This window comes from Acomys minous (assembly GCF_964271855.1).
Source record: "Acomys minous genome assembly, chromosome: 2".
NCBI classification, from domain to species: Eukaryota; Metazoa; Chordata; class Mammalia; order Rodentia; family Muridae; genus Acomys; species Acomys minous.
The window spans coordinates 13014672-13031852 of NC_140484.1; the positions used below are offsets into that span (position 1 = coordinate 13014672).

Here is a 17181-nt window from a genome sequence, read left to right on the forward strand (position 1 = left end):
GGGGCCTGGGTTTCAGAACCACATGGGTCAAGCAGGGGTTTGGGTCGAGTCAGCACCATCGCTGTAGTTTACGTGTTATTCCTGCAGAACTTGGTCTGCATTCTCAGACCGAGGCACCTTACTGAAAACATGACCCAGTCGTAAGTTGGGGATTGTTGGTGTGGACTGTAGCCAGGCTTCATGTTTAAGGTGTCCTCAGCTTAGCTTTGTGGCTCCAGCCCTGGCCAAGCAATTGAAAGTAAATGCAAACCAGTAGGCAACATCCATATTGAATTTTAAAATCCCCAGAAGAAGTCACAACACAAACTGACATAAGCCATCAAGGATACCTGCCATCATCAGTGTCATTTAGTACCAATCGGAGGGCCTAACCAATAGGATAAAATATTTGACAAAAAATGTATAGCTGTGAGACAGAAGATTATAGGAGAGTCAGTAGTCTGCACCAACATCAATGATCGTGTGTAGCGTGCTTTCCATCTGAGGGCTCTTTCTTTCCGTCAGGTTCATGGTTTGGGGGCTTATGATTGTCACTCACTGTGGAGAAATTGGTAGGCTCTCGCTTGCTGATAGAGGCCTTCTGGGGCCACTAAGACTTAGAACTCGATATAAGGAGATGCAGTGGTCTGAAATATGGTTATAGGTATGCGTATTGGCGTAAGTGTAAAGACAAAACCGTCCACATCCTTGGTATATGAAAAGTGGCAAATATGTTAAAGAAGGGTTATTATTCAAGCATTATAAATCAAAGGCTTAAAGAAATATTAAGAACATGACAAAATGCTTAATGTAGTATAAACATGAAAACCAATAGGATAGAGAACTTTGTGTGATCTAAATTATATATATATGCATATATATAATTACTTTTTAAAGCTGCATATTTATTTTGCTTTCTGACTCTGTACTTGGGCCTTCAACATTTTCACAATGATTTTCTGCTCCTCAATAAGGAAAGCCTGCTTGATCCTGTCGCAGACACATTTGGCACACAGGGCACCATCATAGGCCCTGCTGACATGGGTCTTTGTCTTAGACAATCTCATAAGGACTTTGGGCCTCACAGCACAGAACCCCTTGCAATCTGCCTGGGCACACACCACATGTCGATGTAGGCTTTTCCCCCAACCTTCTTGGTATGCAGGTAAACAATCCTGTTGCCAAGGGTTCAAGGCAGCCTAGTTGTATTGGAGGTTGTATTGTAGGAGAGCCTGCGACAGTATGTCAAACGCTGGGCCATTCTGAGGGCGCTGGAACCACTGAGGGCTTTCCATAGCTAAGAGCAAAGTTACATATACAGAAAGTCTATTTCCCTGTATTTTTCTGTGTAAACATGCAGAAGAAACTAAGCATGATAGTGCATGCCTGGAATCCCAGCACTGGGAAGGAAAAGGCCATTCTCAGCTAAATCGTGGATCCAAGGCTAGCCTTGGTTGGCTGCATGAGACTCTGTCTGAAAGAAAAAAAAAAGCAGAAAGAAACTTAACAAATTTGATGTTAGGGTCACAGAAATACATTTTTTTCTGTCTAGGTTTTTAAAAATTCTCTTCAAAAATCATATTTAAAATTTTTTGAATGCATAATAATATTTACAATATTATATAACAATTAGAACATTCTTGATATTAGTGGTGACGATAGGAAAGGGTCTGTAGAGAAAGGATATAAAATATTTGTGTTAAAAATCCCATCCCACAGAAAATTAGCTTCTCGACAAATACATATTGTTTTCTTTGTTAACTAGGCCATTCTAAACAAATTCAGTAGCAAAGGCACATTTTAGGGTTATGCTATGGTCAGTTTAACATGAGAATTCTGGAGCTGGAGAGACGGCTCAGCTGTTAAGAGCACGTGCTGCTCCCAGGCTGACCTCAGCACCCACAAGTTCACAGCCGCCTCGAACTCCAACAGAAGGAGATAGGACACCCTCTTCTGGCCTCTGCAGAGGTGTGGCATACAGTCTCTCCCTCTCTCTCTCTCTCTCTCTCTCTCTCTCTCTCACACACACACACACACACACACACACACGCACACACGCACACATGCACACGCACGCACATGCACGCACACGCACCCACAAAGTGTAAAAATGGGAACAGTCGCTAAAATATTCAGAGCAAGCAAACAGATGCAAGTACCAAGGCTGAGCTTGGGCCTGTGCAGCCACACTAAACAAGAGGAAGTCAGTCAGCGACGTGAGACAGAGATAAACCCGTACCTCACTCAGCCTCCCCGGGACCCACCTGGTAAACATCTTATTGCCAAAAGCATTTAAAGCAACCTTACATTTCTTCAGCTAGACATATAAAGAAAGTTCTTCTAAGGATCGGAAGAAACTGCATTGAGGGCCAGATGTGGCCTAAAGATTTATAAATTCTTATTTATAATTTCTGCTTGATATACTAGCTAGAATTATGACACCTTCCCAAGATACTTGAAGCTTGAGGAACTGTTCTAACCCCAAGGTCTCATATTTATGAGCAGCTGAGGGGTCATTCGTTTCAAATCAGGCAGGGACACTACAGTGCAGTTTGCTCAGTACTGCACCAAGCTCTAAAGACAAAGACTTAAGGATCTTAAGAAAAAAAAAATGGATCTTACTGGGTGTAGTGGAGCAAGGCTATAATCCTAGCACTTGGGAGACAGAGGCAGGGGGATCATGAATTTGAAGCTAACAGGAAAATCCTGTTTGAAAGAAAACAAGACAAAACCACCACCACCAAAGCCAACAAAAGCAGCCCTGAACTTTGCCATCAACTTTCTGACTGTGACCTTAGACTCTGACCAGGAGGTCACCTACCTTAGAGGTGTGTGCCAGTCACCAGGAAAGGGCCGAATTCTGTAAGGCCATGAGTTCCATCTGGATGTGACAGTCAAGTCCTTGTCATGGATTTTGTATTTCAGGCAACGTCCTCCTGGACTATACTTTACTGTGCTTCAGTTACTGTGGCACCTACCTGGCCAGCTACTCGTCTCTCCCGGAGTTTGAGCTGGCCCTCTGGTAAGTCTCAGCACCCCGAGGCTCTCCTCCAGGTTCCACTGGATTTTACCAAAAGGGAGACACACACACACACACACACACACACACACACACACACAAAGGGGAGGCACACACAAATACACACATATACACACATGCACACACATACACATATGTACACACACGTACACACACATAGACACACACGCACACACACAACCAAAAGGGAGACACACACACACATACACACACATACACACATGCACACACACGCATGCACACACGCACACATACACACACATTCACATACACACACACACACACACACACACACACACACACACAAACCAAATAAAGGAAGATTGAAAGAATGATATCCTAGTCACATGGTTCAATGTCATCTTTACGCTCAGGTGTGAAATCTGTTAGGACAAAAACTGTGGCGGCTGAATTGCCGTGTTTCCTTAACCAGGGTGAAGAGCACATTCTAAGTGCATAAAGTTCCACCTTTCTCTAGAGCGAAGTGGTCTTTTGAGTTGTTAGCATGGGTTTTCTGCCTGTGCCGCAATTAGCCTGGTTTGTGAATTGGAGCTCAGTTTAAAGTTAACAGTTCATGGCGGCCCTAGAGCAGTGTGTTCAGAGTGGCACGTTCTAGCACACTGGCCAGCTGGGCAGAGAAACCTGTGGGTTAGACACAACTGTGTCTGTGCTGAGTCCCTTCAAGTGGCCAGCTGTGTGTGTGTGTGTGGCATTCACTGCCATCTGTGACATAAACCTCTCTGGGGTTGGGACTTTTTGTTTGTTTGGTTGGTTTGGTTTTTCCGAGACAGGGTTTCTCTGTGTAGCCTTGACTGTCCTGGACTCTCTTTGTAGACCAGGCTGGCCTCGAATTCACAGAGATCCACCTGCCTCTGCCTCCCAAGTGCTGGGATTAAAGGCGTGCACCATCACAAAGTGCAAAATGTTCCTGGGATGATTGAGGCCGCTCTTTGAACACCATCATTTCTACCTAAAAATCTAAGATTCCAGATTCAGAGAGCCAAGCTTAACTTATGTAGCACTTTACTTTACTTTGTGTTTTATTTTAGTGGGTATTTTGTCTGCATGTGGGTTCGGAGAATCCAACCCAGATCCCCTGAAAGAGCATTCAGTGCTCTTAACCAAGGAGCAAGCAAAGGTTTGCACCTATACCAGCCCCTGAGAGGCTGAGATAGGAGGATTGTGGTGACTTCAAGGCTAGCCTTGGCTACACAGTTTGAGTCAACCTGGGCTCCTGCTCTATAAACTATAAAACCCTAGGGAGGAAGGAGGAGGAAGAGGAAGGGAGGGAGCACTCTATTGAAGACACACACACACACACACACACACACACACACACACACTGCATGCACACATACACACTCATACATGACCGAGCTATTCTCCAAGGTCAAGCAGTCAAAGCACCAGCTGCTTTTTAGTTAAACATTCCACCCTACAAAGCATGCTGGAGCCTGCTAATCAGTATGCAAGAGCAGCAAGGTTTCATTTCTTTGAAGTGTCAGACATGGGTCAAAGCTAGGGACAGAGTCCACTTTTGTCAGGGAAAGCTAGTTGGAAAATGCCTCTCACATGAACAGCCAGCACTAGTGCTTTTTGTCCATGTTTGAGCTGTTTTATTCTTAAGCGACGTGTTAAATTGCTGGGCAGAGTTTAAGCCTGGGGGTATATTTCACAGCTTTCCATATTCTTAGGGACACAGGAGCAGGGATCAGGGGGTCTCCCATCTAACCCAGGAATTGAGGGAGGATGAGGGAAGGACTCCTGGGAAGGGAAAGGTGTTTAAATAGACCCTCATACTGCCTTTCTGAGATCACCATAACAAATGTCACAAATCAGGTGACATAATCAACAGAAATTTATTGTCTCAAGTTCTGGAGACCAGAATTCTGAGCTCTGGGTTCGGGCGGGCTTGGTTCCTTCTGTGGGCTATAAGTGAATTTGTTCAGTGCCTGGTCAAGTCCCATTTCTGCTTTGATGACCAATTTCGATGTTCCTTTGCCTATAGACACACCACCCTGACCTCTGTCTTCATTCACATGGGCACATGCATCATCTCGTAATGCCCCTGCCCGCCACACACACACACACACACACACACACACACACACACACACACACTTTTAAAACTACATAAGTGATTTTCAATTAGGGCCCAACCCTAATTACTGCATTTTAACTTGATTACCTCTATTAAAAATTCTATTTCCAAATAAGGTCATATTCTGAAGATCGGGTCATCAATATATGAATTCTTCCCCCCATTAACCCATAGCAATACCTAAAGTATAAGTAGGGATCAGCCTTAAGAAGGTGATGGTGAGCCAGGTGTGGTGGCGCACGCCTTTGATACCAGCACTCAGGAGGCAGAGGCAGGCAGATCGTTGTGAGTTCGAGGCCAGTCTGGTCTACAAAGTGAGTCCAGGACAGCCAAGACTACACAGAGAAACCCTGTCTCAAAAAATAAAAAAATATAAAAAATAAAAAATAAAAGAAGGTGATGGTGCCAAACAGAAGAGTGCTGAATGCAAAGACCACATGATGAGAGAACACTCATTGAGTGTGTGTGTGTGTGTGTGTGTGTGTGTGTTGTGTGTTGAGCCCCTAGATATCAGCCTGTCTCTACCTCCCCAGCTCTGTGTTTACTAGCGTATGATGTCATACCCAGCCTCTCTGTTTTAAGCTGGGTTCTTAGGCCTCTAACTCAGACCCTTGTGCTTCTAAGGCAGGCACTTTACAAAGCGAGCCATCAGACGCGCTGCCTGCCCTGCATGTCAAATGTTTAGTTGAGAGATCACAATAAAAGGAACAAAGACTCAGTAGTGAGAGAGGCACAGTGGGAGGCTAGCTCATGAGCAGCCTGATAAATAGGTAGCCACTGTCTAAGTCGAGACACTTCTGAGAGTGAAAGCCCTTAATAATTAGCAAAGAGTAACAGGCGGACAGTGGGCTTCTCCTGGAATACCTAACTATAAGCCATGCTATAGGACACATCATTGTTTATCCTATAGGCAAAGAAAGGGAAGCTATGGAAAAGGAAGGAATAGTGGGGAGGTATCAAGGACGTGGGAAGAAGGAAGTTGAAGGATGCAGTGGAGGAAGATGGGGTGGGGGAGGGGCAAGCCGGCCTGAGGCTGACTAAGGAAGTGGAGATGCCCAGTGGGCATCTGATGCATCAGTTGAGGTTTGACTAACAGAAAGCCAGGTCACTGAGAGAAGCAGGGGTCAGGGTATGAGCTGCCCTTGGACAGTATGGGGGCTCCTCAGTATCTGTGGCCATTTCTTGCTGTCCTGTTGTTACATTATCGCTAGGGTGTTGCCCTCCTCGCTTGTCTAAAATGTGCCACCCACAAATTTGGAGGGGGGGAAAATAGACTTCCTGATGAAAAGCATGGATTCCAGGTTGCACACTTATACCCCACTGGCCAGTTTAGGCACATGTCATGGCTAACTGTAGTTGGGGCAGTCATGTACCTGACTAAACTCCAGGGATTCTGATCCCCAGAAGGAGAAACAGGACTCACTATGTCTCTGCCACAGGTATCCAGGCCAGGATAGGAGGCCGGAGGCAAAGAGTGGGGACTAGTTAAATTATCAGAGTCCTGAAAGTAGACAAGAATGCCCAGAGAAAGACCTAGAGGGACACCTATGAAAGCTACTGAGAAGAGAAACCCCAATAGGAACTCAAAAGGAGCAGCCATAGGGATGGGGGAGGAGGAGGGAAGGGGAGGAGGGAGGAGGAAGGGGAGGATCTTTTGGTGAAGTGGATTCTAGAGTACCTTACCCCAGAATCCAGAGTCTGAAGTAAAACCTCAAGGACTCATTCTTCCGTTGGCACACAATGCTAAGGAGACAGGGGAGGGAGGAGCCACTGAGAGTGCACGTTTATTTCTCGGTTGGCCGTTGCTTGGCTCCTAGCGCAGCTGACTGCTGTGTCTTGAAGGTGGTCTCCGGGGAATGGAGGGGGAGGACTCAGTTTGTCAACTGGCTCCTCAGTGTTCCACTGCGTAGGGTGTTGACTCCTCTGTATTTTCAGGTTTATCGTCACTTGCTAGATTTTATACCAAGGGCCCACAGGAAGTCCTTGGGCACTTGGAATCAGGTGTGGAGTAAGACATAGGTGGATTGTGCCATGGGGAGTCAGTCAAAGAGAGCTGTCCACAGAACTGAAGAGCCCCTGCGCCAGTCGGAGAGTCAAGTCAAGGCATCAGACACAACTGGGGCTGATGGAGATAATGAGGTGTCCCATAAGCAATATGTCAGCAGAGTGGTCAAGAGTTCTTCCAGAAGGTAGTTGTAAGCATGCTGGGAATTAATCTGAGTTGACAACAAGACTGGGGAATTGTCATGGACTGTCTCAGTCAGGTATAGGTCCTTGGGAACAGGAGTTCTCGAAGCGTCAGTGGGCGAAGATTAGGCGAGTGACAAACAGAGTCAAGCACAGAGGAAGTTTGATCTGAGTGTATTTTGTAGGCAAGCAATCTAGATTTTTATACACATTTTTTGAAATGGGGAATACTTTGTGGTCACATTTTTTTCCCCTCATGGAGTAGCTCCAAGGGAGTCAGTGAAGCCGTCAGGCATACACAGTACTAAGAACAGAGTGCAGAGTAGTAGTGTTGTCATCATTCTTAAGTCATCATTGTTAAGTCATTAGCTTGGTGTCAGTATGCACGTACCCTCTTTATCAAAGGTCAATGTTCTCTCTTTATACCAAACATCTGTGTGTCGAGCCAGTTTTTTTCTTAGTTCTTCTTTTTATCTGAGTGCCGCTATCTGGAGCTTTCTTAAACGCTTTATTTGAAAGTCATAATATAAATTATTAACTGATGATTAATTCTTAGCCATGTTTCTTTTAACAAGTGGAGCAGAACTTGGTGGTGAACTCTAGGCCTGAATGGTCCTTGGCTGCAGTCCCATGTTAGGGAGTTTCACAGAAACGGTTGCCATGTTTGAAAAGTTCTGCTATGAGAGGTTAGGAGAAAAATTAAGACAGAATATGCCAACACAATGAGTAGTAAGGCTGCAATCAGTTACTCCAGGCAGGAACATCAGACCCATTTCGGGAGGCTCTCCCTGGGCAGGGGTCGTCGCCCAGGGTTGTGCAATAACATTTGTCACACAGACTCCACTGGAGGGGTCGTGACAGGGAATCCACCTGATTGCTTCTGTTTTCTTTGTTGGAATTGAGACTCTTCACAAACAGGAAGGAAGGAGTGGATGGGCTAAAGGCCTCAGGAGGCTGAGGAATATCTAAAATGGCTGCGGTAGAGCATGGGAAAGAGAACCACCCAGAGAGACAGGAGGGTGGAGGTCGCATCAGTGTGAGTTCACCAGGTGGTATCTGGGACTCCATACACCCCTGGCATGCATGTTCTGTGATCCTTGCTCCTGTGCCCACAGCGACCTGGGCTCCCAGTTGTGTCTATCCGGTGTTGATAGGTTTGCCACACACTAGAGGAAAGAAGTCAAAGGACCAAGGGATCCAGAGATCCCAGCAAGATTCTAGCTGTGATGGGCAAGGAGGTTGGGATGGATGGCAGGCCGAAGGCAGGGGGCAGGGAGCAAGGCAAGTTCAGGAAACACAGGGTCCGTTAACTAAGCACTGCTCTGCTGGCACCTGTGTGTGTGTGTGTGTGTGTGTGTGTGTGTGTGTGTGTGTGTGTGTGTCCCATTCTTCTAGCATAGGACTTAGCTGGCAGGATTGGAGGCTGTTTTTCCAATGGGCAAATCAAGTAGTCGACTTTAAAATGATTTTTTTTTTAATTTCAGTAAGTGATCGGTTGTCATCAGTGAGACAGGACACCCAGATTCATGTGCGGTCCTCAGGCACAGCACTTAGAGATTTAGACACAACACCTACTTTTCAGTGAGTGTGTTGTGTCCATCTCCCAGGTTTGAGTGAATTAAATTCAGATAAAAGAAAAAGGACAAAATACCACTGGTACAATAGTGCAATATTTAAATGTATATAGTATTTCATTTCTTAGAGAGGATTCACTTAAATGTAGTCACCTAAAATGTGCTGTTTATGTCATAGGTTAAGTAAATTATGTCACAAACTTACCTTCCAGTAGATGTACATTGTCTTAATATTAGATATCATCCAGACATACTATTAAAACAAACTTATTCTTCATCAAATGCTGTTTGCATCTAAGGAACTGGGAATCCAACATGATTCTGTGCAGGAAATCAAATCCTGGAATGGACGTAAGCCAGATGTCCTTCAACCCCATGAACTGGCACCAAATGTGTTTGTCAAGTTCAAGTGCGGTGAGCGTGTGGACCATTGAAAGAAACAACCAGGATCATCATTTCAAGACAAAGTAGGACAAGGCCTCTGTTGTTCCACAACCACGTGGTAGCCTTCATTTGCATTCACAGTCATCACTGGGCTACTTTGATGAATTAAGTGGCTTCATGCAACACATACATACACACACATGCACGTGAGCATACACATGAACAGCTTAGTTTAAGTTGTGTCAGCTTTCTGTATCTGTAATGAGCTTCGAGTGGCTGCTCGGGTTTCAGATCCTCTTTGAGTTCCCAACTCTTCTGTGCATGTACCATTATGGTCCCCCATCTTTCCCACATCTCTATCACAAATTTGCTTGTTGTAGTGGCATTGGAAGTTGTGGTGTGTCACGCAGTTTACCCTTTTGCCCAAACAACGCAAATAGCTTTACCTGCAAATGCTCATTGCAATGAGTCACTGGGATAGTTCAAGGCCTCTGGCTCCTGCTGTAAAATCAATACTGGACCTCATAGAGACTCTCAGATATCTAACTGTTGCCCTGAGTTGTGGGGATCTGCAGGACTGGCTCCTGCATTCACTCCAGCAACTAATAGACATGGAAGATACCAGAGTGGGCCAACTCAAAGCCCTAGATCTGAGCCTGGGTGGTAGTTAAGTTGGTCATCCTGCCATATTTCCTGTAACCACACCACCACAGTTGACTCTCTTGCTGGCCAGGTGAGGGGCAGGACCAGCTCTCCTGCTCTTCCATGATCATACCTCTGGAGTCAGCTCTCCCGCATTGCCCCAGATGAGGGTTGGGGCCGGCTTTCTAGTGCCCACACCATAGCCATCAGGGCCAGCTCTTCTGCTTTGCCCAGGCGAGGGACACAGCCAGCTCTCCTATGCCCACATCGCCATTGGTGCCAACATACGGTGGCTGGTGATGGGGCCCTCAGGCATGGTAATGGTTTCAGGCTGTCCTACAGATCCTAGACATCCTCATACCCTTTGGTAGTAGTACAGGCCACTGACATCAACACAGACCCAGGCTGCAACAGGACCACAAACCCAGACATGACCCTCAGCAGCGGCAGCAGCGGCCCAGATGTCACTATTGCCTCATGTGGTTACTCAGGTCTCTCACATCAGGCTGTGCCTCATCACTGTCACATCTCCAGTCCCACCTTTTTTCATAGTGCACAAGCCGCCAGGCCTTCTCTTCCTGCCCTGTCTCTCCACCCCCTGCTTGCCCACCTCTGGGTTGGGTGCTGCTCACCGTGTCTCATCACTTCCACTGAGCCCCGCCTCCCCAACGCACTTTTATAACTACATCATGGGCTGAAAATAGATATAAGATAAACTTGAAGATGGAGTTTTGTCATCAGACATTCCAGAGGTGACTGGACTCGGACTATATATGTGTTTATTTCAGCTCACAGTATTTTGATTTAGTTGCCAACGTTCAAATTTGAGATACTTCTCACACATATCCAGATGGCATTTCAGAACCAGAATTCTTGCACGTCGGCCACTCTCTTAGCAGGAACTGAGTGGTACCTGTCACCTTTACAAGAGGAGGACACTCTCCTGTTGGTTATAACACACACACACACACACACACACACACACACACACACACACACACGGGGGGGGGGGGGGGAGGGAGATGAGAGACTGAGACCTCTCCATAACATTCAAGTTTTCAGTTTCTGCTTTGTACATTAACTTTGGGTCTTCTCAATAACGTCCGTGTATTTAATTTTTAACTACACATAACTTGTCACTTCTTTTACTTTTTTTTTTCTTTTTTTGGTTTTTTGAGATAGGGACTCTCTGTGCAGCATTAGCTGTCGTGGACTCACTTTGTAGACCAGGCTGGCCCCAATTCACAGCGATCTGCCTGCCTCTGCCTCCTGAGTGCTGAGATTAAAGGTGTGCGCCACCACACGCGGCAACTCGTCACTTTATGGCATAGACTTTAAAACCTGCTTCTTGACCCTTCTCATGCAGTTTTAGGGCAGAACACCTCCTCGTCTCACACTGACCCACAGAACCTCCATCCATAATTGGTTACCCTTACTCCATTGGTTTTGTTGTCTCCTTTCTCCACAGGTTGGTAAAGCTCCCTCTGGAAGACGGGACGTTCTTAAGTGAAACAGATGTGCTTTTCCCCACCTCGCTGCAGAAGGACCTCATTTATGGGCCCGTGCTGCCACTGTCGGCCATTGCCGGGCTGGTGGGAGAAGAGGCAGAGACGTTCAGGGTAGTTACCTTGCTTGCTCCAAGGCAGCAGTCTGGGAAGCGAGGGCTCCTTTGATGCTGAGGCAGCTGGGAATAGCGGGTCATCTCGACTGTTACTGCACTGCCCGAGAAGCACGTACTTGGGTCTGGGGAGTTAGGAAGATGGTGGCAAGTCTGGGTACCCAGATGTGGACCTGATTTTGGACCTATTGATGTTGAGGGACTGGGGAGCAGGTAGAGATGCACGGCAGGGGCTGGCAAAGTCGACTCCCTGTCCCCTGTCAGAAATGACGTGGCAGGCAGGGGTGGAGATACAGGTATTAGTGTAGTTCTCACAGGTCGCTCCTGGGAGCAAAGGGAGGGTATTGGTGAGTAAGCAGAGAAAGTCTGAGGGAGGCAAAGAAGCACACTGCTGACACCAGGAGGAGAAAGAGGAGTCTGCAGGAAGGTCCACCCCCCCCCATCTCTGTCTGAGCACAGGCAAATGCAGGACAGTGGAACATAGTGGGGGATGGGGTGGTCAAATGACAGGATTTGTCAGGAGCTTCACACACAAGCCCCCACCCACCCCCATCCCCGCTTGCTTCTTTCCACATATGCACACCAGGCTCTCTCCAGGCAGCAGACTCCCTCTCAGGCAGTGGGACCACATAGTGACCAAGTAGAACCGATCCTGTCAGAGGAAACAGGCTAACAAGGCAGCAAAGAGAGACACTAACTCATTACACAAGGTGATAATCACGTCAGTGGGGTGAGGCGGTGGCGAGGAAGGGCCTGCCATACATGAGAGAAACTTTCAAAGAACCATTCCTGTTACAAGCAGAAAGGGGTGTTTCAAGTTCAGGGGACAGCATGCCCAGAGGCCCTGAGCTGAGACAGCCCGATGTTTGAGGGACTGGCCAGAGGGTGATGGATGAAGGCAGAAATGGCAAATGCGACACAGAAGGATGGTCAGGAGGAAGACAGAGCAAGGGAGTCACAGGACAAGGCACTCAGGATGGAGATGAGTCCTCTGGGCCACTGGACCCTGTTAAGGTGGTGTTCAGTGGAACTAAGCAGTAGATAAAGGCAGTGCGTATACGCCCAAGTGAGACAGCACTGTAGAAAGTGAAGTAACTCACCTCGAAAGACTACATTATCTTAAAATGTCTGTGGCAAACAAGAGAAAATGTGCATGCTCGTAGCATTCATTCTAATGAACGATAGTAATTCACTTTTGTAAATGAGGAAGCATGGCTATTGTCCAGCCCCGGTTCTAGCTTTGGAAAATGCACTGCAACGTCTCAGTCACTAGGGGGAAGCAGAGTAAAAACAAGGCACTCAGCCAGTTGTTATTTGGTGCCTAGAACTTTCAATTCTGTCTTTCTCTCTCTCTCTCCCTCCCTTCCTCCCCGCCTTCCTCCCTCCCTCCTTCCTTCTCTCATAAATGCTCGGGAGTCCTAATATTTCACATGTCACACTACTGTTAGCCCAGCGTAGGGGGACCTAAGAAGAAGCTCCAGCTTCACTGAGAGTCCCCACCTAAAGAAGTAAGGTGAAGCAGGATAAGTCGCCCAGTATTGACCTCTAGCCTAAGAGTGCAAGCCTGCACCTACACACGCACGCAAGCATGTACGCACCCACATCACACACCACACACATGCATACACCGCACACACACACACACACACACACACACCACAGAGAAAAATGAATGCCTAAACATGGAGTTGCCATGTTAAACAAAGCTCATGAGTAAATTAAGTAGCTTACTTTATGGGGCCTTCTGCTCCGTGCATTTTCACCTCCTGAAAGCAGCAATGTAATGCTGCAGTGTTATAATGCTACATAACACAGATGGCATATTACACGGATTAACTTAGAAATCTAATTTCCCAGTGGTTTGCCATATATGTGTGTGTGTATACATACATACATACATACATACATACATACATACATACATACATACAGTGAGGAAAACAGATAAGGCATTGATCACTGATTGCACAACGTGTGGAGGTATAGGCAAAGGTTTTCTCTCAAATGCCTCAATTTCCTTCCTTACTTTGAATGTCATTTGTCTCCTTAATTTTTCAAAAATTTTTATTTCATGTGTATGAGTGTTTTGTCTGGACGTGTATCTGTGTACCCATGTGTATGCCTAGTGCTGAAGGCGGCCTGAAGAGGCCATCAGATTCTCTGGAACTGGAGTTTCAGATGCTCGTGAGCTGCCATGTGGGTGTCGGGACTTGAACCCAGGTCCTCTGCAAAAGCAGCCTGTGTTCTTAACTGCTGAGCCTTCTGTCCCACCCCCAGAATGTCATTTCTCTTGACCTGAGTGCTAATGGAAAAAAAAATCAATGATGCTGTGATCTATGCAGGAGTCTAGAAAATTGTCAGGCTGGGTGCTATTACAAGGTATTGAATCAGCCCAGCTTTTCCTGCAGCCACCACCAGAATGGCGCATCATAGGCCTTTAAAAGGCCGATGCACATTGTGCACGTGATTCAGAGCATTAGAAACCTATTCTGTTGTGTGGTGGGAAAATCAAAAGCAGATGTTATCTGGGCAGAAACTGGATCCAACATAATGAATTTAAGCTCGAGGGTCCAGTTTCCTTGTTCCATCTGCATTTAAAAAAAAAAAAAGAAGGATAAGACTCTCTTTGATAAACTCAAATATTCCCCAACATAGTTCTGTTGCTCCAACTTTTAATGCAGCACAAAGTTGGAGTCCGGCTTTCCGTCTTTAGTCTTGAAGAGATCAGAATGTCTGACGTCTGATCCCAGAAGACTCGAAAAGGAGGTTGAATTGTCGAAAGTTTTTAGACACTGTCACAGCACACTGTCTCTTTTAAAACTCAGACTCGAAAATCAGGACAGCTGCTCATACAATCCACGTGGCCCCACATGTGTTCATTCCTAAATAACACCAAGCACATTACTAAAGAAAATTATATGAAACCAGACCCACAAAAATGAAAAAAAAAATCCCATCTAACTATAGTTAAACTTTCCAAGTCTTAATCCTCACATTTTGTTTCATACATAAAGTCACTGGTATCGGGGGAACCAGACCGCCTGCCCCTTGTTTTAGGTTTTGCAAGCTGTGAAATACCAGATATGCACAGGTGTTAAACTAGCATTGGGGAGACAAAGGTAGGTGGATCAGAAGTTCCAGGCTAGCATGGGGCACACAGTGAGATCCTATCAATAAACAAACAAAGTGTTAAGTGCACTTAACTTCACCAATAAGAGTGCGTGTCTCCTTTCCTGATGAGTCAGATCTCAGGCAGCTCCTGCAGAAAAGCCACTCAAGGGCAACAGTCTAATCCCTTTGGTTGGTTGGTGGTGCCTTTCTTTCTCTTTCTGTTTTCTTTCTTTCAGTGGGAGTGGGAGGGCAAGTGGTGATTAGTCAGGCTTTTATTTTCTAACTGTCCAAGTCTATGATGACACGAAACAGGCCTGTCATACGGGTAAAGTCGCCTCCGCACCCCCACTGCTGCATCTTGTCCCTGACTACCGCCTTGGTCAGATGTCCACCTGAACAACTCGCTTCCCTCTCCACCCTCCTCCCTTGGCCAGGAGGAGCCCATTGCTTTATCACCACCTCTCCTGTAGCCCACATGTCTGTCCCAGCCGTTACCTCTCTGCTTCCTGACTCTGCTGTCCACTGATTGTTTGCTACATGACTGTGCCACTGGGAAGAAACCAGGCTGGACGCTCTGTCTGCCATGTAACCAATAGCCAACATGCATTTGTTGGAATATGCACTATCAACAACCTATATCAGTTGGGAATCTGCTAGGGACACTTACTTTGGTGGGACTGCTACTGTCACTACCTTGAATCTACACATCTTTCGTAAATTAAAAGAGTCATCTGTTATCAGACAGTTGAGCATTTGCTAGGAAGGTGGCTGGCACACAGCAAGGAGTCTAGGATGGAAGATTGCTGTGCTGATGGTTATGGAGTTCCCACTGCAGCACCTGCCTCACCTCACTTTCCTTCAACATGCTCCTCAGCACACAGTGTTCTCACTATTAAGCTTTGTGCCTATTCTTTTACTCTCTCTTTCCCTTTGTAAGCTCGATCATTCACTGCCACAGGCGGATGCTTGGAGCGGTGTCTGGGAAGGACCAAATGCTCAGTGAAAGGTGGTGGGACAGATGAGCACTTAAGTTAAAGCAGGGCATGAACACAGAACTTTGGTTTGGTTTGGTTTGCTTCTCTCTATAACCCTAGAACTCAGTCTGTAGACCAGGCTGGCCTCAGCTCCACCTTGCAAGTGCTAGGATTAAAGGCACGTGCCATCACAGTCCAGCAGCATAAACACAGAACTCTTGAAGAATCTAAACCAGCTTGGAAATTGGTTCCTGGCTTGCTAACAAAGGGTATGTCAGTGGGTATAAGGATACCAGAAGAAAACAAGGTACAAGTCTTCTTCTGGTAGAAGTCATGCAGAACTGCAAGAAACTCAATATACACACACAGGTACACATCTGAGCACATGCACATGCTTGCATACTCATACAGGCACACATACACACACGTGTGCACATGCATACACTGATATCACGTGCACACACTTGCACTTGCAGGTATGCACACAATGTGCACACTCACATGCACACAAACACTAGTACGTTTCAACCGTTAAATAAAAGGAGTAGGACAGTGACATGGCTCAATGGCTCAGTGATTTGTTAGCAGGCAAGAGCCCCCCAGAACTGCAAAAAGAAGGAAAAAAAAGGAGGGAGACATGGAAGGAGAAAGGGAGAGAGGAAGAGAGAAGGGGAGAGGTGAAGAGAGGGAAAAAGAGCGGGAAGGAGAGAGAGGAAAATAAGAAGAGAGGGCGAGAGGGAGACATATTCTAGTATCCTGAACTCTAAGTCCAGCGCTGCAGCAAACATAGTTTCTGACATAGTCGTCAAAAAGCCACTTTGAGCTTTGTGGAGGAGAGGGTGTGGCCCTTTCAAGGTTTACTAGGAGGAGGCTCTGTGCTGACTAGGGTCAGCCTCCCCTTGCCGAGCACAAATACTAAAGGCTGAGGAGAACAGTTAATGTCACCACTTGAACAAATTATGGCCTGTTTTTGTGACCCAAGTCTAAGAGTGCTTTTACACTTTCAAGGGTCATAAAAAAGAAAACAGAGACAATATTCAATCTATGTGGTCCACAAAACCTGAAATGCCCACTCCCTAATTGTTTAAGGAAAAAAATAACTTGCTTTAAACCTGGTCCAAACTCTTTTCAGTGCCCAAAGGGAACTTCTTCTTACATTCTGTTCCTTCTGTGGAATCAAAGGCAAGTGGAGGGATCCTAAGCCTCATGAGGGGAGCCACAGAGTTAAGCCAGAGGCTTCTCATTGCCTCTGACAGGCAGCTAGGCAGGGACCCCAAGCTGACCCTTGCCAGACTAGAAAATAAGATGCTAATGACAGACTTCCCCAAAAGGGGGGGTAGTGGTGTTTGTAGCCAATCAAGGACTCAGGATGCCAAAAATGGCTGCTAAGAAGCAGTTAATCACTCCTTTCAGCAGAATCCATGACAAGAGGACTCTGGCAGCATTTGCAAGAGAGTTTTGGTTGTACAAAGTGAAATAAAATAGAGAAAAAATAGAGGAAAGAACCACCACTGATGCTGAACACGGAAAGGCCACGTGTTCAGACTGGCTACTCACTCTGGTTTCTTTGT

The 17181-nt window shown here is 46.3% G+C and overlaps 1 protein-coding gene and 1 pseudogene across 3 annotated transcripts in view; one reads left to right on the forward strand and one right to left on the reverse strand.

Annotated features, from left to right (window-relative positions):
- The window catches only part of CFAP43 (cilia and flagella associated protein 43), an 89868-nt gene that overhangs the window by 2760 nt on the left and 69927 nt on the right, over positions 1-17181 (forward strand). The window contains exons 3-5 of one of the 2 annotated variants that reach the window (XM_084772183.1): positions 2905-3001; positions 9181-9348; positions 11376-11526. In XM_084772183.1, the coding sequence (XP_084628309.1) occupies positions 2905-3001; positions 9181-9348; positions 11376-11526 (416 nt within the window). The remainder of the gene's footprint in view (positions 1-2904; positions 3002-9180; positions 9349-11375; positions 11527-17181) is intronic. The other variant, XM_084772184.1, reaches the window with a different exon arrangement.
- Positions 293-11796, reverse strand: LOC311592163 (large ribosomal subunit protein eL34-like; annotated as a pseudogene). Its single transcript, XR_014783559.1, has 3 exons — positions 11535-11796; positions 6804-7984; positions 293-1453 (listed from the first exon to the last, which is right to left on the reverse strand). The product of XR_014783559.1 is annotated as a large ribosomal subunit protein eL34-like (transcript).